At 40.3% G+C, this 24626-nt stretch overlaps 1 protein-coding gene across 1 annotated transcript in view; it reads left to right on the forward strand.

Moving 5' to 3' along the window:
• Nucleotides 1-680: 680 nt before the first annotated feature.
• The window catches only part of LOC311243428 (uncharacterized protein), a gene marked incomplete at its 3' end in the record, with an annotated part of 42088 nt that continues 18142 nt past the window's right edge, over nt 681-24626 (forward strand). The window contains exons 1-3 of the mRNA XM_084332659.1: nt 681-705; nt 3602-3694; nt 18946-19155. Of these exons, the coding sequence (XP_084188785.1) occupies nt 3613-3694; nt 18946-19155 (292 nt within the window). The 5' untranslated portion in view covers nt 681-705; nt 3602-3612. The remainder of the gene's footprint in view (nt 706-3601; nt 3695-18945; nt 19156-24626) is intronic.

The raw sequence follows: 24626 nt of genomic DNA on the forward strand, positions 1-24626 counted from the left end.
AATCAGGCATGCGTTGTTCATGGGACTGGGTAGCACGGTGTGTAACCTCACGCGCTATTTGCATATCAATAGCGCCGGTCGTCAGGTGTGTTAAATACGTTCTCAGACACATTCACACCTAACTTATTGTGAAGACGTGTTACATTCCATTCGTAGAGGCGAATTAGGCACTGTCTTTGGTCTGTGCCCAAGCGAGGGGACATTAAATGCGCATTCGCGGGAGCGCGCGCACGCGCCGGGAGCGCGCATGCACGTGGTGCGTGTCACCCCAGATGATTTCAATAACGCACCACTGCCTGTAATTAAATAAAATAAATAAACACTGGACAATGGACATCTTCTCGAACTCAGCTTTATTCTGTCATCTGTTTGATACAGTGTGTGGTTATAAAATAGAGCAAAGTCATGTATTAGTCATCATCACGTGTTCTTTTAACATGCATCTCGCAGTCAAGTTCACTGCAGACTTACCTCTCGAGATAAAGCTGGGAACGAGGTTACTGCAGACTCAAACATTAAATACTGTAGCGACCCTAGTATCGGGCTCATTGGTCGGCCGGGCTGTCACTCTGCTCTCCACCAACCCGGGCCTGGCACGTGACGCTGTTGTTCCCGCGAGCCTGCGGGTTGGTGGAGGGGAGGGACAAGGGCTGAAGTGGATGAAGCCTGTTGACGGTTGTCCGGATAGCGTAAACAAAGATACAAGTAAGTGATCTACAAATGCTTTCATCGTCCATTCTTTAAGTTAGCGAACGGAACAGAATGAAACAGCATCTATTCGTGTTCTTCTTGTAACATGTTGCCTAACGTGAGGGAAACCAAACGTGAACATGTAACGGCAGCCACTCAAAGATAAAATGGCGATTGCTAACATGCAAGAGAAACACACGGCCAGCTGCTAGTTTGCTCAACTTGTGAAAACTCACGTTACAAGTAAAATGCACCCCATTAAATGAGGTAATACATCAATCACAATATTACAAATAATAAATGCATGTGCCCAAATAAATCAAAGTTAGAACTTTGAATGTTTGTTATAATCATGCTGTTTTAGAAGCGCAGTGCAGACTATCCTGATTGATTGATTGATTGATTGAAAAGTTTATTAACAGATTGCAGAATGGGTACAGTACAGCTCAATACATACAATTGTTAGGGGATGCAGACCAGAGAAAGACTTTAGTCTTGTTTACATCAGGGTCCCCCATTTTCAATTCATCATACATCCTACATGTCTGATCAGTACATAGAACTATCCTACATGTCTGATCAGTACATAGAACTATCCTACATGTCTGATCAGTACATAGAACTATCCTACATGTCTGATCAGTACATAAAACTATCCTACATGTCTGATCAGTACATAGAACTATCCTACATGTTGATCAGTATATAGAACTATCCTACATGTCTGATCAGTACATAGAACTATCCTACATGTCTGATCAGTACATAGAACTATCCTACATGTATGGGATCAGTACATAGAACTATCCTACATGTCTGATCAGTACATAGAACTATCCTACATGTCTGATCAGTACATAGAACTATCCTACATGTCTGGTCACTCAGTACATAGAACTATCCTACATGTCTGATCAGTACATAGAACTATCCTACATGTCTGTTGTCGGTACATAAAACTATCCTACATGTCTGTGATCAGTACATAGAACTATCCTACATGTCTGTGATCAGTACATACTAGAACTATCCTACATGTATGTGATCAGTACATAGAACTATCCTACATGTCTGTGATCAGTACATAGAACTATCCTACATGTCTGGGATCAGTACACTTTTTCACACCTTAACGACGCAAAGTTATCTGCTCTTGGTAAGTCATATTGTAACATGTCCCATATCCAATGTGTTGTTTGCTTAAACCTTGACTAAAACTTCTCAGTTTGTGATTGTTCTGTTCTGTTAGAACAATCATATTTTATGTTGCATTGTTTGGAGAGCTAGGAGGCTACCTAGAGAGACTCAGAGTTCAGTGTAAAAGTGAGAGTAAGACAGACTAAAGTAAACACGCTCTAGCCTAAAGCTAACATTTCCTTTTTTCCCGTCGCAAACCGTTATTTCAACTTGTTAGGAAGTTATATCAGCTGTCATTATACAGCATAAGTACACTACAACAAAAAGAAGTTAGGCAGATCTAGGCTATTTTCGGTACATAATGAACCATGACATGAAGGTATCTTTTTCTCTTAATTAAGCATTACATCACACGCAGGAGTGGTTTGTGACCAATAAACCATGCCTAGGGGTGGTTGTTAGGCCCGAGGCGCAGCCGAGGGTCGTTAGACCCCCCTAGGCATGGTTTATTGGTCACAAATCACGACTGCACGTGGTGTAAAGCTTTTATACAACTGCCAGATTCATCCAACCTTATTTCTATACAATAAACACACATTAATCGAAGATTTATTGAAAAAACCATCCGCCAGAAAAAGTAGTTCCCACAACTCCATGTGGAAGCAGCTTGAAGTGCATCCAACCAAACTAACACATCCAACTGTGTATTATTGGAATGATTGAGAGAAGTTGCCTCATGTGGAAGCAGCTTGAAGTGCATCCAACCAACTAACACATCCAACTGTGTATTATTGGAATGATTGATTGAAAATTTATTAAAACGTTTTCTTTGCCCTATAGGAAAAAAACGTTTTCTTCGCCCTATTTTTTTATTTATTTCTTTTAGCCTAAACTTAACCAGTTGGAAACCAGGGGTACAGTAATAAAATTAGCAATCAACCAATCAATCAATTCAATAGACCATGCTCACTTAAAACAGCGCTGCTTCTCTCTCAGTCTGACTCCCCCGCTGTTGCAGACAGGAGTGTGTGTGTGTGTGTGTGCGTGTGTGTGTGTGTGTGTGTGTGTGTGTGTCACAGTGTGTGTGTGCGTGTGTGTGTGTATGTGTGTGTGTGTGTGTGTGTGTGTGTGTGTGTATGTGTGTGTTTGTGGGTACGCCAGCGTCGGACAGTGTGAGAGAGAACGCTGCAGTCGGAAAGTAGGAAGGAAGAAATTTAAATCAATCAATTAATCTATCAATCAATCCGCGATTTTTCTTTTGTTCTAGATTGAGTCAAGACCCATCAATTACATCATCCAACATTGTTTAAAATACTAACACATTCCCCTTGACAGAATCGCTTTATATTTAGTCGTTATGAAGCTATCAACATATCCATTTGTTAAAGATTATTGTCCGCCATCTTGTTTTTTCCGACGGAGTGATCCGGCGGAGTGATGTGATTCAGTTGTGGGCGGGTCCTGGGACCAGGAGCGTGGATTGTGAAGGATACATACGTGTAAATGGACTGTTTCAGCCAATCAGAATCGAGAAATTTGCATGCCGTTGTATAACCTGCTGTAATTTAGCCTTCAGTTTTTTGGCAAATAATCCACTGCGTCCACCATGATTGATTGATTGATTGAAAAGTTTATTAACAGATTGCAGAATGGGTACAGTACAGTACAGCTCAATACATACAATTGTTAAGGGGATGCAGACCAGAGAAAGACTTTCGTCTTGTTTACATCAGGGTCCCCCTGATGGATTTGTGATCTTTGTGTCAACGTCTAGAGAAAACCCTAATGGATTGTCCAGACGTCCACACGCTTCCCATCACCCGTGGCAACGAGGATGGTCTGCTGGACATGGACACGCTTGCCAGAGGTGATAATTTTACCTCTTAATTTACATTCTTTAAAGGGGAACTATCTTATAAATGGCATTTTTGAGTGTTTAGCATTGTTTCCTAGCTATGTGAACTTATATTAATATGATCTATGTCTCAAAATTCTCATATTGGTGCATTCTTCCAATTCTCCTCTCACAATATTCACCCTCACTGAACTGAGTCATCTGAAAATGTGCCTATCTGTGATGTCATAAAGACACCGCTGCATGTTAATGTTGAGATACAAGATGAGCTGCACACAGTGGCACCTGCACCTGCACCTGCAGCCCAGGCTCAAAACGGCTCGAGATCTTGAGGTAGAAAAATGCTGTTTTTGAGGACTTGATTAGAAATACAAAACAATGAATAAAAAAAATATATATATTACAGAGGTGTTCCATAGACTCACAGGAATTGTGTAAAAGTGCCCAAATAGTGAAAGAAATAGTAAAATAGTTCCCCTTTAAAGTAATTTTGTTCTTAATTTATATCATTCCTAAACACCTCATGGATGTCAATCAATCTACATTTTATTACAGACTCAGGGTCCATATAAAAGACAGGACAATACATAGAATAAATTACATATAAAAGCACAATAAAAAAATCACAGTTTAAAATAAAATACAGATTAATGTCTTGCATAAAGACAACTGTCTTTGTTTCCATGGAGGACGCCATAGCCCATGTGCTGCACACAGCAGCATCACACCTGGACAAGAGGCAGGGGAACTATGTGAGAATGCTGTTCATCGACTACAGCTCAGCATTCAATACCATAGTCTCCTCCAAACTCATAGCCAAGCTCAGGGACCTGGGCTTGAACTATGACCTCTGCCAGTGGGTCTTGGACTTCCTGACGGGCAGACCCCAGGTGGTGAGAGCAGGCAACTGCACCTCCTCATCCATCACTCTCAACATAGGGGCCCCCCAGGGCTGTGTCCTGAGTCCCCTCCTTTACTCCCTGTACACACATGACTGCGTGGCACAGCGGAACAACAACACAATCATCAAATTTGCTGACGACACAGTAGTGGTGGGCCTGATCTCTGCAAACGACGAGAGGGCCTACCTGGAGAAGGTTAAGGTTCTAGCGGGATGGTGTCAAGAGAACTGCCTCTCCCTGAACGTCAGCAAAACAAAGGAGATGATTGTGGACTTTAGGAGGTCGGGGGTCAGGGACTACAGCCCCCTCAGCATCGATGGGACACCGGTTGAGAGAGTGAACAGTTTTAAGTACCTCGGAGTCCACATATCCGAGGACTTGACATGGACCACACACATTGACAGTGTTATCAAGAAGGCACGACAACGCATCTACTTCCTTAGGCGCTTAAGAAGTTCAACGTGAGTCAGAAGATCCTCAAGAACTTCTACTCATGCACAATAGAGAGCATCCTGACTGGCAATATCACCTCCTGGTTTGGGAATAGCACTGCACAAGACCGCAGCAATTGGAGGGGGGCTTCCCACTCTCCAGAACATTTACAACAAGCGGTGCATGGGCAAGGCGAAGAGAATAATCAAAGACTCCAGCCACCCAAACAACTGCCTCTTTGAACTGCTGCGGTCAGGCAAGCGATACCGGAGTCTCATGGCAAGCACAGAGAGACTCAGAAGGAGCTTCTATCCCCAGGCCATCAGGATGCTCAATGAACAAGGTTTGAACAATGAACAATCGTAACAACCATCAAATGCACTCACAGCACACACATCCACAGGCACACACTCACTTTAAACAAACAACTCACTGCTGCACCCACTTTACAACACCTAAACACACTTTATATTTATTGGCAAAGAATTTGCACTACAACCCATACCGCATCTTACTGTAAATTGTACCTAAATTGTACCTCATCCCATTTCTGCATTGTACTGTATAGTATATTGTATTGTAACTCAGTTACTTTTCTACTCTGCATTGTACATTGTATATATGTATATATTGAACACTTTTTGTCTACGTACTTGACTTCTATTTTATACTTACTATTAGGGATGTCCAATATTATCGGCCGACCGATATTATCGGCCGATATCGGCAGTAAAATGTGATATCGGAAAATATCGGTATCGGTTTAAAAAAAATAAAAAACAATAACAATATTTGTTATATATATATCCAGTGAAATTATTAGTTACCTGAAATTATTCAGTTTTTTGGACGGGGAAACCCTGCATATATCGGTATCGGTTGATATCGGTTGATATCGGTATCGGAAATTAAGAGTTGGACAATATCGGAATATCGGTATCGGTAAAAAAGCCAATATCGAGCATCCCTACTTACTATACTTTTTATACCCATCTAGGTAACACTCAGTTATAAGACCTTTTATAAGGTATTTGTAGATAATGAACTAATCATGAACAAATCATTTATATACATTTGTAGATTATTATTAAATCATTTATAACTATTTGTATAACATTTATAAATTAGTTCTACATTATTTATAACTCATTAACAACATTGTTTGTACTTGATTTGTTCATCATTAAATAATGTTGTTTAATGTGTAGTAAGTATGCTTTGAAAAATGGATATGAAAAAACGACTATACTGTACCTCCATTTATTTGTTCAACAAATGGTTTGTTAAGACATTCATAAAACATCTATAAATCATTTGCAGATGCTATTGTGTGCCCTAATCTAAAGTGAAGCCTATTCATCATTAACAAATGTCTAATCGTTTGTTTATTTGTGGACTTTTATGAATACACTCAAAGCAATTACCAGACTTGTATTTTCATGTTTAACAAATGATTTGTTAAGACATTCACAAAACATCTATAAATCATTTATCATTTGCATTTATCTATAACCCTAATTCTGTCACTGTTTTATGTCACAAAGAAGGGTGGATCCGAAAGCTGTCTACAACATTTGTAACGTGATGAAAAAGTCAACAAATATTTAACAAACTATTAGACATTTGTTGATGATGAATGAATGATGAATAGTCTTCACTTCAGATTAGGGCACATAATAGCACCTGCAAATGATTTATAGATGTTTTATGAATGTCTTAACAAATCATTTGTTAAACATGAAAAGACAAGTCTGGTAATTGCTTTGAGTGTATTCATAAAAGTCCACAAATAAACAAACTATTAGACATTTGTTCATGATGAATAGGCTTCACTTTAGATTAGGGCACACAATAGCATCTGCAAATGATTTATAGATGTTTTATGAATGTCTTAACGTGTAATTTCTTGAACATGAACAAATAAATGGAGGTACAGTATAGTTGTTTTTTCATACCCATTTTTCAAAGCATCTACAAATGTGTTACTACACATTAAACAACATTATTTAATGATGAAAAAAATCAAGTACAAACAATGTTGTTAATGAGTTATAAATAATGTAGAACTAATTTGTAAATGTTATACAAATATAGTTATAAATGATTTAATAATAATTTACGAATGTATATAAATGATTTGTTCATGATTAGTTCATTATCTACAAATACCTTATAAAGGTCTTATAACTGAGTGTTATTATAAAGTGTTACCCTTGTTTTTGTCTAGCACAATCTCTGGAGCAAAACAGAAAGAAGCATTTTATATAAAAGTATTCTGTACTTCTGTATGACACAACTAATAAAGAAACTTGAACTTGAACTTCCACTGCTGGGATTGAAGGACAAAACCGAGATGAGCTCATTTACAGAGTAATTTACCAGACAAACGAATGTATACGATTTCTTAAGGCAGCTTGGGGAGGAAGTCCTGCAGCCACAAACATCTTACTTGCACTACACCATCTGACCCTCTTAAAGGGGCTATGTATTATAAATGTCATTTTTCAGTCTCTATCATTGTATTATAGTAATAGGAGTTTGTATCAATGTGTTTTAGTGTCTAAATACCATATTGGCGGATTGCTCAGATTCAGCCCAGCCCCTTTCGTCCTGCAGTAAATCAGGTCATTTTTTTTTGAACGGCCAATATGCGTCATACGGCCGCTGGGTGATGCGATTGGCTCTGTGGTTGGAGCTAATGCCCGCCCCCATTCTACCTAGACTAGACAGCGAGTGGAAAGAAAGAAAGAAAAAAAAACACAAGCTGCCGCGAACTCTCATGAGCCGAGAGGGAGAGAAAGGAAGAGAGAGGAAGGGAGGGAGAGAGGGGGGCTGTTTTTTTTTTTTTTTTTTTTTTCTCTCTCTCTCTCTCTCTCTCTCTCTCTCTCTCTCTAGCAATACATAGCCCCTTTAAGTAATATTACCATGACATCATTCTAAGCTACTTGTTTCTCTAAGCTTGCTTTTTTGTAGTTTGAGTGCAGTATAGAGTGTTGTACAATATGCTCTGGACAGAGACATCTTCACTACATCTGTACACATAGTAAACTAACTGAGAGAACATATATCTTCACTACATCTGTACACATAGTAAACTTACTGAGAGAACAGAGACATCTTCACTACATCTGTACACATAGTAAACTAACTGAGAGAACAGAGACATCTTCACTACATCTGTACACATAGTAAACTAACTGAGAGAACAGAGACATCTTCACTACATCTATTCTGTACACATAGTAAACTAACAGAGAGAACAGAGACATCTTCACTACATCTGTTCACATAGTAAACTACCTGAGAGAACATATATCTTTACTTCATCTGTACACATAGTAAACTAACTGAGAGAACAGAGACATCTATTATCCACTACATCTGTTCACATAGTAAACTACCTGAGAGAACATATATCTTTACTTCATCTGTACACATAGTAAACTAACTGAGAGAACAGACACCTTCACTACATCTGTACACATTAAATTAACTGAGAAAACAGATATCTTCACTACATCTGTACACATACTGTACTAAACTAACTGAGAGAATAAGGACATCAGTATGTTCCCCAACATATAGTATCTTCCCCAACATAGATATAGTATTTCCCCCAACATAGATATAGTATCTTCCCCAACATAGATATAGTATTTTCCTCAACATAGATATAGTATTTTCCCCAACATAGATATAGTATTTTCCCCAACATAGATATAGTATTTTCCCCAACACAGATATAGTATTTTCCCCAACATAGATATAGTATTTTCCCCAACACAGATATAGTATTTTCCCCAACACAGATATAGTATTTTGCTGGCTTGTTGCAGTGTTCTTGCTTGATGCAGACATTGGCTGTATATATTTTTATATATAGTCGTCGGAGGAGGAGGATGAGGAGGAAGACGATGAGAGCCATGAAGACTGGAGCTCACATAGTGGACTTGCAGCAGAGGAAGAGAAGAGAGGGGGGGTGAACTCAGAGGATGAAAGGGGTAAAGAAGAGGAAGGTGAGGCAGAAAGTGAAAAAGAGGAAGGTGAGAATGACGTGGGATGGGAATACATTATTAAGTCTAAATTATATTAAAAAAATTTAATCTGGCGGGCGGCTAGGTGGCGCAGTGGGCAAGGCGCTCGTTACCAACGCAGGATATGCTGGGTTCGAGGCTTCGAGCCCAGCTCTCGGCATTGCTACCAGCTTGGCTGGTCGTTCATACTAATACAATTGGCAGTATTAGGGGGTGGGAAGCTGGTTGGTGGGGATCGGACGTTGTGGACAGCGACTCCTACAGGTCGGTTGGTGCGCCTGCGCAGTAGAATCAGGAAGCGACGGGGGCGGCGTGTCCCTCCCACGCAGACCCTCGCCGCTGAGAGATCGCGCTGTGCAGGTGAAAAGATGCGACGGCTGCCTCCTCGAGTACCGGAGGGGACACGTGATGCAAGGCTTCGTCCACATTGCAGCCGGCTTGTGGGAGGCATGGTCCTGGCTCTGCATCGAAGGCAATCTCTGTTGGCACGAAATTGACAGAGCTCCACTCATCCTGGCTCCCACGAGGAGCTGACCTGCTTCTACGGCCTCTGCCCCGGCCTTTGCCCTGGCCTGTAAATTATGAAAATGATTTGAAAATGAAAATGATTACAATAACTAACTAGTATACTATGTACATGTACACCCTATACTGTAGACATACATTCATATAATACATAGTTAGAAACGTGTGTGAGTGAATGAGTTAGTGTGAGATAGTGATGCCTAACTTACCCCTCTGCTTAGAAGGGACATCTTCTTCCTCCTCCTCCTCTGCCTCAGAAGCTGGGCCTCTCTCTGAAATAACAAGGAACGGTCAGCTTTGTCACAATGCATGGAGTACAAGGCCTTGTCCCTGATCTCGCGGCCACATTGACATCGGATTCGTTGTCTGATTCCATGTCATCCATAGCACCCTCATCAACAGAGTCTGTGTCGGAATCTGCAATAAAAAACAGTCAAGTCAGATTTTTGAGAGAGAGAGAGAGAGAGAGAGAGAGAGAGAGAGAGAGAGAGACTAATATATGATTTATGAAATGCAGTAAAGGTTATATGGATATTTTGGTCAAAACGAATGTTCTTTACATGTGTGTTCTGAGGCACAAACTCAATGGCGTTTTATCTGAAGTAAATACATTTCCACTTCATCAAGTGTCAAGTGTTTATTATATACAGAATGCAATGCTTTTTTATAACTTGTGTGTCTTAGATTAGAATATACAGAATACATTATAATGCAATGCAAAAATAAGATGAGACATTCCTTTATTGATCCCCTTGTGAAATTCAGGCATCATAGCAGCATGGGAAAGGGGGGGGGGGGGTACAGGTAGTGTCAGAATACGTGTCGGACGACTACACCATGATACACAGGTAAATTCATCACAAACAGCTGAGTATGGGTTATATATTGTATACTGTCAAAAATGTTGTCGTAGTTGTTAGGGTAAAATCGTAATTTAGGTTGTTTCTGCTCATTTCTATATTGCATATAGATATTTCTATATTGTATACATTGCATATATATATATATATATATATATATGCAATTATACAATATAGAAATGAGCAAATAACGACAACCACCTATTGTTTATGATTTATGAAATGCAGTACAGGTTCTATGGATATTTTGGTAAATGGCTGCTTTTTATATAGATATTTTGATTTCCGTTGGATATGCCTATATATAGTATTGCTATGTTGATCTATTTATGCAGTAAGTGTGTGACATTGAGGCTATATATATTAGGGATGTCCCGATCACATTTTTTTGCTCCCGATCCGATCCCGATCATGTGATTTTGAGTATCTACCGATACCGATCTTTCCCGATCCGATCAAAAAAAATAATAACTGTATCCCAATTTCTCACATTACATTCACCCTGAATGTTGACGTTATCCAGGTGAAAAGTTAACTTCATTCAAGCGAGGCATTGCAATCCTTGACATAAATCATTTGATGTATATTAAATCAAAGGAAATGCGTTTGTTTTGGCAAAATTCTTCTGCTCTGTGTGACAATAAATAAATGAATGATGATATGCAATTTAAAACCAAAACTAAGGCCTCAGTATGAGTTTAAAACGTGAACATGGTCATGTTTGTTGAATAAAAAAAAAAAAAGTAAAAAAAAGAGAAAATCAATTTTCTATTTATTTTTTGTCGATCCCGATCTTCAGAAAATCATGTGATCAGCCCCGATCACGTGATCGGATCGGGACATCCCTAATATATATACAGTAATTGTAAAAAGAAATATAGGCATACAACGTAATAAAAAAAAAATCCTTATAATATCTGTATTGCATATCATGAATGAGAGAGAGAGAGAGAGAGAGAGAGAGATAGAGAGAGCTGAAACAGACTCTGACTAACACACAGATCAAAACCATTAGCATCACACCCCAACCCCCATCACATCTATACACTGGCTAGAGAGAGAGAGAGATAGATAGAGAGAGAGAGAGAACTGAAACAGACTCTGACTCACACACACAGATCAAAGCCATTATCATCACACCTGGCTAATCACACGGTGCCGGTACATCAAGGTCTACGATTACCCTTCCCCCATGATTACAATCTAGGACAAAATGTACTTTTTTTACCTGCAATTCTGCGATTATGGGGCCACACTCCATCCTGGGATCTGCCTAAAATAAATAAAAAATTACCGTTTGAGCCAGATCGCGTTTTCGACAGCATCCACGGTACACAGGCCTACATTAGCTTGAAACGCATCTACAAACATTTTGCTCAGACGAGGAAATAACGACAAACATCATGTATAATATACACTAGCAAATAACGAGACATTCAATATACAATCTAGCTTGACACGCATGATACATCGATGTAATGCGTTCAGAGTGACGCATGCACGTGGAAACATTTATTGAATTGAAATTATAAATCATATACATCATGCACACGCCGCGTTTACAGTAAATTGAAATACAATGTATGAATGTACGGGACAATATACAAATAGCCACATATGAGCCGATGACATCGATGTAATGCGTTCAGACTAAACGCACGTGGAAACATTTATTGAATTGAAATTATAATCTTACCTGGAATCCACTCCTCCTCCTCCTCCTCCTCCACAACGTCGGAATCATCCGAGCTGGGTGCTGGGTTTTGGCGATCCTCTTCCTCATGGCCCTGGCCGGAGGCCGAGGACTGCTAGGCCCCGCACTCTGCGCTGGTGGAGGCTCATGCCTCGGCCCAGCTACCGGAGTTCCCGGGGCTTGGACGAACGGGAGTGTGGTCTGACGATTCTTATCCGGTTTTGAACCAGCTTTGCCTTTGGTCTTTCGGATCCGTTTCATAGTGAATACCTACTCTGAAACTATGACTATAAAAGGCTATGAAACAACTACTAACAACTAGTGTTACTATCTAACACGACTAAGCACTTTCTAAAAGTGCTGTACTATAGCTAAAAGTACTGCAACTACTATTACCTTCGACTACAAAAAAATACAAGTATTACAAATAAAAAATATATATTACCACTACTACTAATGAAATACTAGGAAATACTATCAATGCTCAACGGTCAAAATCAAATCAAAACGCTAATCTCTCTCTATCTATCTCTCTCTATCTCTCTCTCTCTCTCTCAATAATAATAACTGTATTCACAAATATCCGAAGACGCTCTGAGGTCTCGCTGCGTGTGACCAGGTTAAATACCAGGTGGGCAGGCCGTGACCTTTACTATCGACCAATCATAGCAGAGATCTATTCTCCTTCGAATAATGCAGGTAGGTTGGTAACATTATACGTGTTACAAACATAGGGATAGACTGCCACCTAGCGGATTCGAGCAAAAGTGCATCTCTAGAGGTTCAAAATTGTGGTAGCAAGAGGGGCATTGGTCTCTAGTTCCTGAAAAGCGAATAAAAAAAAATACGATAAAAAACGCTAATACACGTCGTGGGCATTCAGGCATTGGGCTGATAAAACGAGTTATGACGTCCGTGGCACTGAAAGTGTTAACATCAAACCAAGTTTTGAGAATTTCAAGCTCTCTTTCAATATCAAACAAAAGTTCCTTTAAATTACTTCCTGAGCAATATAAATTTGCATCATCTGCAAAAATAACAAACTTTAACAGTTCAGCAACATTGCACATATCATTAATATAAAGTATAAAAAGTTTTGGACCTATCACAGATCCCTGGGGTACTCCACAGGTGACCTTCCTAAATCCTGAGAGTGTCATTAATTTGCACACATTGCTGTCTGTTTTCCAAGTAGCTCTTCAGCCAAGAGTTAGCTATACCTTGTATCTCATACTTCTCCAGTTTTCTCACTAATATGCTGTGATCTATTGTATCAAAAGCCTTCTGTAGGTCAATATAAATACCAATAGAACACATGTCATTGTCAACTGCTTTAGTTATTTCTTCTACCATCTCCATCACTGCATATGTAGTAGTTATATTTTCCCTAAACCCATACTGGTGTTCACTCAGTATTTTGTATTTGCCAATGAAAAGACCAGTTGTTTCACAAATAATTTCTCTAATATTTTAGAAAATTCTGGTCTATAATTGTCCATTTGATGTTTATCTCCATTTTTAATTGGTATTACCTTTGCTGATTTCATATTATTAGGAAAAACACCTCTTTCAAAAGACAGATTGCATATATAGGTCAAAAGTTTTACAATAGACTCAATTACTTCTTTAATAATTACCATGTCAATGGAGTTTATATCAGTTGATGTTTTGTTTTTGAATTTACTTACAATTTCAATTATATCAAGTTAATTTACCCCACAAAGGAACATAGAACTGATATTACCATTAATGAGATTATTAAACATGTCTTTTTTATCCTCAGGCACAACAATTTTGCTGGCCAAAGTAGTTCCAACACCCACAAAGTAGTCATTGAAATCTTCAACGATGCTTTTTACATTGTCCACTTTAGCATCTGAGCTATTTAGAAAATAACTAGGAAATTCAGATTTATAACCTCTATTCCGAATAATATGATTGATTATTTTCCAGGTCTTTTGTATATTATTTGCACTGTCCTCTAATATTTTATTGTAGTATTCCTTCTTCTGTACTCTCATAATGGAAGTCAGTTTATTCTTATACAGCTTATATTTTTCTTCGCTTTTACTGGTTGTAAAAATGTCTTGTAAAGTAAGTTTTTCTTTTTGCACGCCCTTTGCATAGCTTTAGTCATCCATGGCTTTCCTTTATATGTATCGTTCACCAGCTCTTTCTAATAGGACAGTGTTTGTTGTATAGCTCTGTGAACGTCAACAAAAATGGATCATATGCCTGATTTGGATCGTCAACATACACCTCATCCCAGTTGTAGTTTGTAAGGTCCATCTTTAAGGCCTCCATTCTTTCTGGTGTCCTAATTCTTACAAATTTACAAGAAGGTTCACTTACATCAACTGAACATTTTACCTTTAAATTATGTAAAATCACAAAAATAGGAAGATGATCACTGATATCACTTAACCCATTCTCTGCCATTCACGTGTTAAGGCGGGTTTCTCCGCCATGCGTTGTCTGCCAATAACTCCGTAAGGCGTTTTTGAGATCAATATTTCATATTTTTGTCATGGTATTCATATTTCACCCACGGAGTCTTGGGTGATGCTGTCTGGGCCATCACAACTCTGCAACGCTTCAATACCGCCACCTCGTGGCCGATCGACGAGTTGCCAAACCGGAAGTGCTTGGTCCGTCCCCTATTTTCGTCCGGCCACTCGCTTATCGTCCCGGGGCTCAATACAGACACCGTGGATATTGATCTTTGCCATAACTCAATAATCAACATGATTTGGACGTGTATTAGTAATATACAAACCGGAAATGGATCGCATCGATCAACATCCCATAATAGCGATCTTTTTGCTCCACTCTCATCGCCCAACACTACGAGGAGACTGGGGTGAGTTTCAGTGTTTTTCTTTACCATTTTCGATACAAACTGCTCTGATCTATATATCACCCATACTACATGAATCATTTAACGTCGGCCATTGAATTATAAATGACCGCCCCCCCCCCTCCGTTCACCCGCAGATGACCAGTCATGATGTTTAGGACCATGTACAGTTGAAATTTTTTATATAACGTTGATCGGTATCAAACTGCATTTGATCATCTAATATATGCATTTATGCCTATATCTCATGTTCTATGAAATACAGCAGAAAACGATAAAAACATATTTATACTCTAGACGGTATTTTAGTATGAATGTGTGAATAAAAAAGTAAAACGTTCCTACATCCTGAACGGTAGATAATTGATGTTGAATGGGCCATAGTAATGTCAATTTAGCAATACAATTTAAAAAGTTATAGCCCTGCAAAGAAGGTGAACATCTCCATAGACTTATAGCGCTGGCAGAGAGGGTACAATGATGGGTACAATGCCCGGCAGAGAATGGGTTAAGAACAAACCACTTGTTGCTTGGCCATGAACATTCGTAAATATGTTATCAATAAGTGTGGCACTATCTTTAGTTATCCTACTGGGTTTGCTTATAAGGGGCCAGAGACCAAAACTAAACATTGCATTACAGAAGTCTGTTGTTAGTTTATGTTCATTACAGTTTAAGAGATCAATATTAAAGGATTGGACTTTGTGAGCTAACTGTAATACAATGTTATTTTTTACAATCATTTACATGGCATCTTAAGAAATTACTAATGTGTATGGGAACTGAAGGTAAAGGTAACGCTTAAAATGTATTATTGCAGCGGCAAAAGGCGCAGTGAAAATGTTTGGGTGCACCTAAATTATGTGCTGGTGCACCTAAATGAAAAAGTTAGGCGCACTGGTGCAACCAATGTAAAAAGTTAGTCTGGAGCCCTGGTCACTAAGCCAATGAAATGGCTTTTCAGAAAATAGTATCAGGCCAAACAAGGACAGGCTTTTTTGAATAGTAGACTTAAAAGAGGGTCTAGAATTTCAACAGTTCTTAATTTTAGAAGACATACTATCATTTCCTGCCACAACAGGTGGCTGTTGTGAGTCCATATGAATTTGATGACATTCCCTGTGAGCACATATAGAATTGCCTTGTGTTAGCAAAAATAGCCAAAGTCTCACACTACCCAGTCTGTTTGGATGGACTCTCAGTTCTAAAAAGCGAGGAACATTCCCAAAACAGATTCAACTTGTCAATGAAAGCCATGTTATGAGCACTGGAGCCAGGTGTGAAGACTGAGGATTCTACTCATCAGGCCAGTGTGGGAATGGGACCAGAGATAAAAACAGACTTTCCACATTAACTTAAGAGGTTAAGAAGAAGAAGAATCTTTGGTCAGCTCAGACTGCTGGTGAGCTAGCATAGACTGTAAACATAACTAGACAATTCCGTGCGGGGGAAATTGTGAAAGTGTGGGTGACGCCTGTGCACCGCCGGCCAACGGGGGAGAGGGTCTCTCGCGAGTCTCTATGACAAACGGTTCAAAGGATACAAAAAGGGGGCGCGGCCTAAGGATCGGGGGAGTGGTCAACATAGACCATTTGAAGATCGGACTTTTCCGAGTTTTAATTTTTTTTTGAATTTTTCAGAGTTTTCGAATTTTTCAGAGTTTTCGGATTTTTTTCGGGTTTTCGGACTTTTCCGAGTTTTTGAACTTTTTTGGATTTTGGATGTTTCCGAGTTTTCGGAATTTTCCGAGTTTTTGGATTTTTCCGGGTTTTCGGACTTTTCCGAGTTTTTGAACTTTTTCGGATTTTTGATGTTTCCGAGTTTTGGGATTTTTCCGAGTTTTGGGATTTTTCCGAGTTTTTGAACTTGAACGATTTTTCCGAGTTTTCGGATTTTTCGGGTTTTGGGATTTTCCGAGTTTTTGAACTTTTTCGGATTTTAGATTTTTCCGAGTTTTTGAAAGGGGGTGTGGCCTAAGGGGGCGTGGTCTAATGATCGGGGGAGTGGTCAACATCGACCAATGAAAGAGGATATCCCTACCGAGTACAATGGCACAATCCGCAAGTCTCTACGACAAACGGTTCAAGAGATACACTGAGGGGGTGTGGCCTAAGGGGGCATGGTCTAATGATCGGGGGAGTGGTCAACATCGACCAATGAAAGGTGGTCAACATCGACCAATGGCACAATCCGCAAGTCTCTACGACAAACGGTTCAAGAGATACACTGAGGGGGTGTGGCATAAGGGGGCGTGGTCTAAGGATCGGGGGAGTGGTCAACATCGACCAATGAAAGGGGGTCAACATGGACCAATGAAAAATGAAAGAGGATATCCCTACTGAGTACAATGGCACAATCCGCAAGTCTCTATGACAAACGGTTCAAGAGATACACTGAGGGGGTGTGGCCTAAGGGGGCGTGGTCTAAGGATAGGGGGAGTGGTCAACATCGACCAATGAAAGGTGGTCAACATCGACCAATGGCACAATCCGCAAGTCTCTACGACAAACGGTTCAAGAGATACACTGAGGGGGTGTGGCCTAAGGGGGCGTGGTCTAAGGATCGGGGGAGTGGTCAACATCGACCAATGAAAGGTGGTCAACATCGACCAATGAAAAATGAAAGAGGATATCCCTACTGAGTACAATGACACAACCCACAAGACAGAGGGCGCTGTCCAGCAATTCAGTACTGCAACACAGTGATGGGCAATGATGGGTTAAGTGGATGATGTCATTGGCAGGTCAGCTCAGCCATGAGCCCTGAGCCTCACAGCTGTTAAGGCTGAACCAATCAGCTGTGAGCACAATGACTTGCATATTCTGAATTTTCTTTACATGACTGCATTGTCACGTTGATTAAAAGAAAACTATAAGAGATGAAGCGTTGTGACGCGCACAGAAGCACTACAATGAGTAGGCGAAGGGTTGTGTGCGATATTGTGGCATTCGTGCGATATTGTGGCACTCCTTCGGCGATCGGAACAGAAGGCTAAAAAATAGTGTGAAAAAAGAGATTTCTAGAGTGCGATTGCATGGCGGTCAATGGAGAGGAGAACCTTCAAAGAAATGGTCGTCAGTTGAGATATAAATGTCCAATTCCATTTATTTTTCTTTTGTGAGCGGGCTGACAGCCGTGTCATCGTTTTGATGTGTTTGTTTTATTTCTACGTCCAAAATTGAGATCACACTCGCAATTCACCCAAGGTAGGGGAAAAAAGATTATTTCAGCTGCTACACTCTAAATTGCAATGCATTTCCAATGGGACCGAAATTTTACCGTTTAAAGTCGATTCGTAGCCAGACGGTGCGGTGAAACTTTACGAGTTCGAATACCGGAGTTGACATAGGCAAGCCGCTCGTTTTGATACCTTTCACGTGTATGGGGCGCGAACGCTCTGGCACGAGTGGTGTTTGCAAAATCGGTGGAATAAAGAAAGAAGAATAAAAAGAGTATAGATATCTATAGTGTGGGTGGCAACCTGGCTTCGCCAGGTCACCCACACTAATAAAAAGAGTATAGATATCTATAGTGTGGGTGGCAACCTGGCTTCGCCAGGTCACCCACACTAACAAGCATAGACTGTAAAAGATGAGATACTCATGTACATGTCTTACTTTATAGCCTTATGTAATAGAAATGTTAAACCTTTGGCCAATATCTCATCAAGCGGAATCGGATCTATTCTGGAGGAAAGCTGGGAACCTTTTCCTTCTCCTCTGATGTTACTGGAGGAGGAAGCTTTATGACAACTTGGTAATAGATCTGACCAACTGTAGTCGATACAGATCAATCAAATGTAGCTAGTATCACCCTGATAGCGATATTGGGTATATGATCTGTGCATCCCTATATAGGCCTATTCGTTCAACATGTTACTTTCCTGGCAAGAGTATAGTGTGTGTTACTTTCAAAAGTAATGGTTACAACAAATTACATTTAAATTCTTCTTCTTTCTAGACTCCGGTACCTTACAACTGTTTATCTGTGAGGAGGAGGTTCCCCCTGAGCAGCAGGAGAGGAGCCCCAGTCTGGACCAGGAGGAGCCAGAGCCCCTACAGATGAAAGAGGAACAGGAGGAACTCTGGACCAGTCAGCAGGGAGAGCACCTCCAAGGTCTGCAGGAGGCTGATATCATGAAGGTCACATTCAAACCTGTCTCTGTGAAGAGTGAACATGATGAAGAGAAACCTCAGTCCTTGTGGTTTAACCAAATCAAGGACACAGATCCCCTACAGATTAAAGAGGAACAGGAGGAACTATGTCAAGATCTAGAGGAGTCTGATAGGTGCAAGTTGATCTTACATCCTGTGAAATATGAAAACTATAGTGAGAATACTCTGTCCTCACAACTCAGCCAAACCCAGGACCCAGAGCTCCTACAGATTAAAGTTGAACTACATCAAGGGCTGGAAGAAGCTGATCGCTCCACGATCACAGTAGACCCAGTGCAATGTGAAGATGGTGAAAAGAATGATCAGCCTCTTCAAACCCAAAGGGAGAGAAACGGAGAAGCATACTCTTTACCCAGCACCTCAACTGAACACATGAAAACAGAACCTGATGCTGAGGACTGTGGAGTATCAGAACCAGCCAGTAACCTAGATCCAGCTGGTGATTTAGAACCAACTAGAGATGGCCAGCTCCTCTCTTCACACTGTTCGGGAAATGAGACTGATGACAGTTCTGAAACTGAGACTGATGACAGCGATGATGACAGTTCTGAAACTGAGACCAATGAAGGCGATGAATGGAAGGAGAGTGGAGGACCAGGTTTGTTGACTCTGAAACCAAAGAAGACACAGACAATACAAAGTTTCTCTAACAGCAGTCCTGGGTTCAGAAAGAAGGGAGCTCTGAAGATGCACATAAATAAGCATATGGGAGAGAAACCATTTAGTTCAGTTTGTGGAAAAGGGTTCAGTATGAAGGGAGATCTGAAGAGACAAACGATAACTCATACAGGAGAGAAACCATTTAGTTGTTCGGTTTGTGGGAAAGGGTTCGGTGTGAAGGGAGATCTGAAGAGACACATGATGACTCATACAGGAGAGAAACCATTTAGTTGTTCGGTTTGTGGGAAAGGGTTCAGTCAGAAAGGATCTCTGAAGATACACGCAATAACTCATACAGGAGAGAAACCATTTAGTTGTTCAGTTTGTGAGAAAGGGTTCAGTTCAAAAGGACGTCTGAAGTTGCACGCAATAACTCATACTGGAGAGAAACCATTTAGTTGTTCGGTTTGTGGGAAATGGTTCAGTCAGAAAGGATCTCTGAAGTTACACGCAATAACTCATACTGGAGAGAAACCATTTAGTTGTTCAGTTTGTGGGAAAGGGTTCAGTCAGAAAGGATATCTGAAGATACACGCAATAAGTCATACTGGAGAGAAACCATTTAGTTGTTCAGTTTGTGGGAAAGGGTTCAGTATGAAGGGAGATCTGAAGAAACACATGATGACTCATACAGGAGAGAAACCATTTGGTTGTTCAGTTTGTGGGAAAGGGTTCAGTATGAAGGGAGATCTGAATAAACACATGATGACTCATACAGGAGAGAAACCATTTAGTTGTTCAGTTTGTGGAAAATGGTTCAATATGAAAGCAAATCTTAAGACACACGTGAGAACTCATACAGTAGAGAAACCATTTAGTTGTTCAGTTTGTGGAAAAGGGTTCAGTATGAAGGGAGATCTGAAGACACACATGAGAACTCATACAGGAGAGAAACTATCTAGTTGTTCAGTTTGTGGGAAAGGGTTCAGTATGAGGGGAGATCTGAAGACACACATGAGAACTCATACTGAAAGAAAAAATATTTTGTTGAGTTTAAGCTGGGAGTAGACTTGAAAAGAAGAGAGAACAGGTCCCAAAACACAGTTTGCAGTTTACATAATAGTAACCCCATGTACCTATTCTAAGCAGTATACTCAATAGGATCCACATGTACCTATTCTAAGCAGTATACTTAATAGGATCCCCATGTACTTATTTTAAGCAGTATACTCAATAGGATCCCCATGAATGCTTGCAAAAAAGAACACCTTATATAGAGAATTTATAAAACATAGAAATAAAGAGAAATAAATTAAGTATAAACTAACTGATATTGTTAGAAAATGTAAGAGTACTATAATAATGTATTAGAAAAAAATAAAAAAGGGAACATGGAATATATTAAACTCAATTATAAGAAATAAATCAACTAGTTCTGGCTTTCCAGATGAATTTATAGATGAGGGAAAGTCAGTAAGTAAGAAAAATGAGGTGGCAGAAGGATTCAACAGATTCTTTGTTAATGTGGGGCCCAAACTGGCGGAGGAGATAACCCCGCCACAAGTGGGAGGTGTTTCTAATTATTTTGAAGAATGAAACCCATGTACTATCTTCTTGAGAAAAATGGATAAAAATGAAATTATTGATACTGTGAACAATTTTAAGAATAAAACATCAACAGATTGGAACGGCATTGACATGACCTTAATTAAACAAGTAATAATAGCCATAGCAGACCCTTTAGTGCATATTTGTAACCTCTCATTCAAACTGGGTGCCTTCCCCACCAAAATGAAAACTGCAAAAGTGATACCGATCTTCAAAGCAGGTGAGAAAAATCTATTCACCAATTACAGGCCGGTTTCCCTCCTTTCCCAGTTCTCAAAGATAATGGAAAAATTATTTGCTGCACGATTGGACAGTTTCATTGATGAACACGCATTACTTATAGACAGTCAATATGGATTTAGATCGAATCATTCAACGTCATTGGCACTAATGGACCTAGTAGAAGAACTGACAAGCATAATTTATAATAAGAAGTTTGCAATAGGGGTCTTCATAGATCTGAAGAAGGCGTTTGACACTATAAATCATGATATTCTGCTACTAAAATTGGAAAGGTATGGGATCAGAGGAGTAGGGCTCAAATGGTTAAAGAGTTACTTAGAACAAAGACAACAGTTTGTGCAGTTGGGGGAGTACAGGTCCACTCAGTCAAACATAATCTGTGGTGTGCCGCAAGGGTAAATTCTGGGCCCGAAACTATTCATACTGTATATAAATGATATAGGTAATGAGTCTAAAATATTGAAAAATGTAATTTTTGCTGACGATACAAATGTCTTCTGTGAGGGAGAGAACCTCCAAATGCTTTTAAAGAATGTTGCAGCTGAGCTATCCAAGCTGAAAGTGTGGTTTGATGTAAATAAATTATCATTAAAGGAAAACTCCAACATTTTGGGAAATTAGCTTATTTAACATCTTCCCTCGAGTTAGACAAGAAGAGACATACCTTTTTTGTCTCTGTGCGTGCATTTAGCTTAGGGAACAGTCGCTCCGTTAGCATAGCTTAGCTTCATCACTGGAAGTGGGGGGGTTTTAGAGCCTGACGTTCCCTACAGTCACCAAATACAACTCCAAAACGTTCCTGTAAACATGTTGTGACCTGTGTATATACCACGTGGAGAAATAAAAAATAATTGAATTTAGGCCTGCCGCGATAAGCAATAAATCGATTAATTGCCGCGATAATTAAAATTAATGCAATGATTTTGACGGGCGCGATTAATTGCTATTTGCGCGTTTGTTTTAATGAGGCGGAACCAGTGCCCCTTGTCAGTCACTGTCCGTGTTGGGAGGCGGGCCGCTGGCTTTACTACAGAGCAGAGAGCACAGCACATGAGCTCCGTGGGGCAACACCACATAGCTTAACTACATTTCTCAATAGTGTTGCTCCTTTTAACCAAGTAGCGTTATTTGTAGTGTAACGTTAGCGTTTTAACGTTAGTAGCTAACGTTAAAACTAACTTAAAGTTAGTTGTTCACCAACAATCTCAACATTTGTTTTATCATTAGCTCATGTCGATCTACTAGTAGCATCAGCAAGCTAACGTTAGCTGGCCCCAGTCCACTAGCAGCATGTCGATCTACCAGCAGCATCAGCAAGCTAACGTTAGCTGGCCCCAGCCCATTAGCAGCATGTCGAAGTAGTAGTAGCATCAGCAAGCTAACGTTAGCTGGCGCCAGTCGCGTCTATACAAATAGTAGCTCTAGTTCTGCAGACGCGTGAGGGGTCTGCAGAACTAGAGCTACTATGTGTATAGACGCGCCCCGGTCCACCAGCAGCATCAGCAAGCTAGGATAATAACAACAATACTTCCGGTCCGGTCGGTGGGCTTCAAAATAAAAGTCTAAAACACCGGAAAAGACGGAGCGGTGGGCTTCAAAATAAAAGTTTTGGGAAATAAATGTCTCAAAAAAAAAAATCTCTAACCGGTCGCAATAATATCGCTTATCGCGATATTTTCGGGGGCAATTAATCGCCCAGCAAAATTTGTTATCGTGGCAGGCCTAATTGAATTAGACAATTACGTTTTCTAAGCAGATATACTCGGAACAATTTTTTGCCGAACGACTCCTCTCTGAGCGCAGTCAGTGATTTCTACATGGAAGCCGTGTTTGTTTACATTCTCATTCATTCAAAGTGTTACAAAGGGTCAGATTAAACCGAATATATTTATTTATTGAACTAGATAGGACTCGTGCACATCTGGTTGGACCCCGACTGGAGGTGCAGGTCAGCGCAAGAGAGATAAATAAACTAAAAGGAGAAAACCTTCAAAGGAAAGAAGGGACCGCACACTCCACAGGACTCGTTTTTGCTTATTTATTGTTTGCACAACGCGTTTCGCTGTCGCTCATAGCACCTGAGGAAGCGACAGCGAAACGCGTTGTGCAAACAATAAATAAGCAAAAACGAGTCCTGTGGAGTGTGCGGTCCCTTCTTTCCTTTGAAGGTTTTCTCCTTTTAGTATATTTATTTATTGATTGATATATATTGCATACTATTTGTATATCGTTTGATATCCCTTATATATATATATTCTTTGTACATATGCACGGAATATCCCTTTTAGCCTACAGACCATAATATTTCATTCTCCTATTGGATGGCGTGCCACCAGGCGCCAGTGACTTACCCCCCAGAGCCGCCTTGAAAGCTACCGACAGGACTTGTCTCAACATGCCCGCTTCTGCTCAGGGCTACGAGACAGTGAGCAGGCTGGCACTTGATTATCCCCCGTACATATAAATATGGCGCGGCGAATACAGAACTTCCCTTTTCAGTTCCCTTTCAGTTCGAGTTGGAGTTCAGTCCTGTTCAGTTACCAAGTAAAGCCTCACCCACTACGCAACGTGCGGTGACGGAGGGCTCGTATTGCCTCAAATAGAGTCGTGTTATCCTACTACGTTTGTTCAACGTATCGTTCGCTATTTACTAGTAAGCCTTCATTACGAGTCAAAGACCACGTGAAGTGAGTAATGGTGTGTCTACATAGAGCACTTATTGCCGCGTGCTAATAGGATAGTAACGTCAAGTTCAACTGTGAACTACCGTGGACCACGGAGGATTTACACCGGTGATTGCAGAGCCACTTTCCGGCAGGATTATTATTCTTCATTCTTCACCAAGCTGCTGGAGCAGAGAACCGTCTACACCCACTGCTGTGGGATCTACACATGCCCGTGAGGACATCACTCGAGCCCGTCTGTCGGAGCAGAGGCTCCACGGCTTCACCTGTGCGGCGCGCACACTGAGAGTACAGAGGCTGCCTTTCCCCGCTGACACAGGGAGTAATTGTC

The sequence above is a fragment of the Notolepis coatsorum genome, assembly GCF_963971535.1.
Source record: "Notolepis coatsorum genome assembly, chromosome: 17".
NCBI lineage: Eukaryota > Metazoa > Chordata > Actinopteri > Aulopiformes > Paralepididae > Notolepis > Notolepis coatsorum.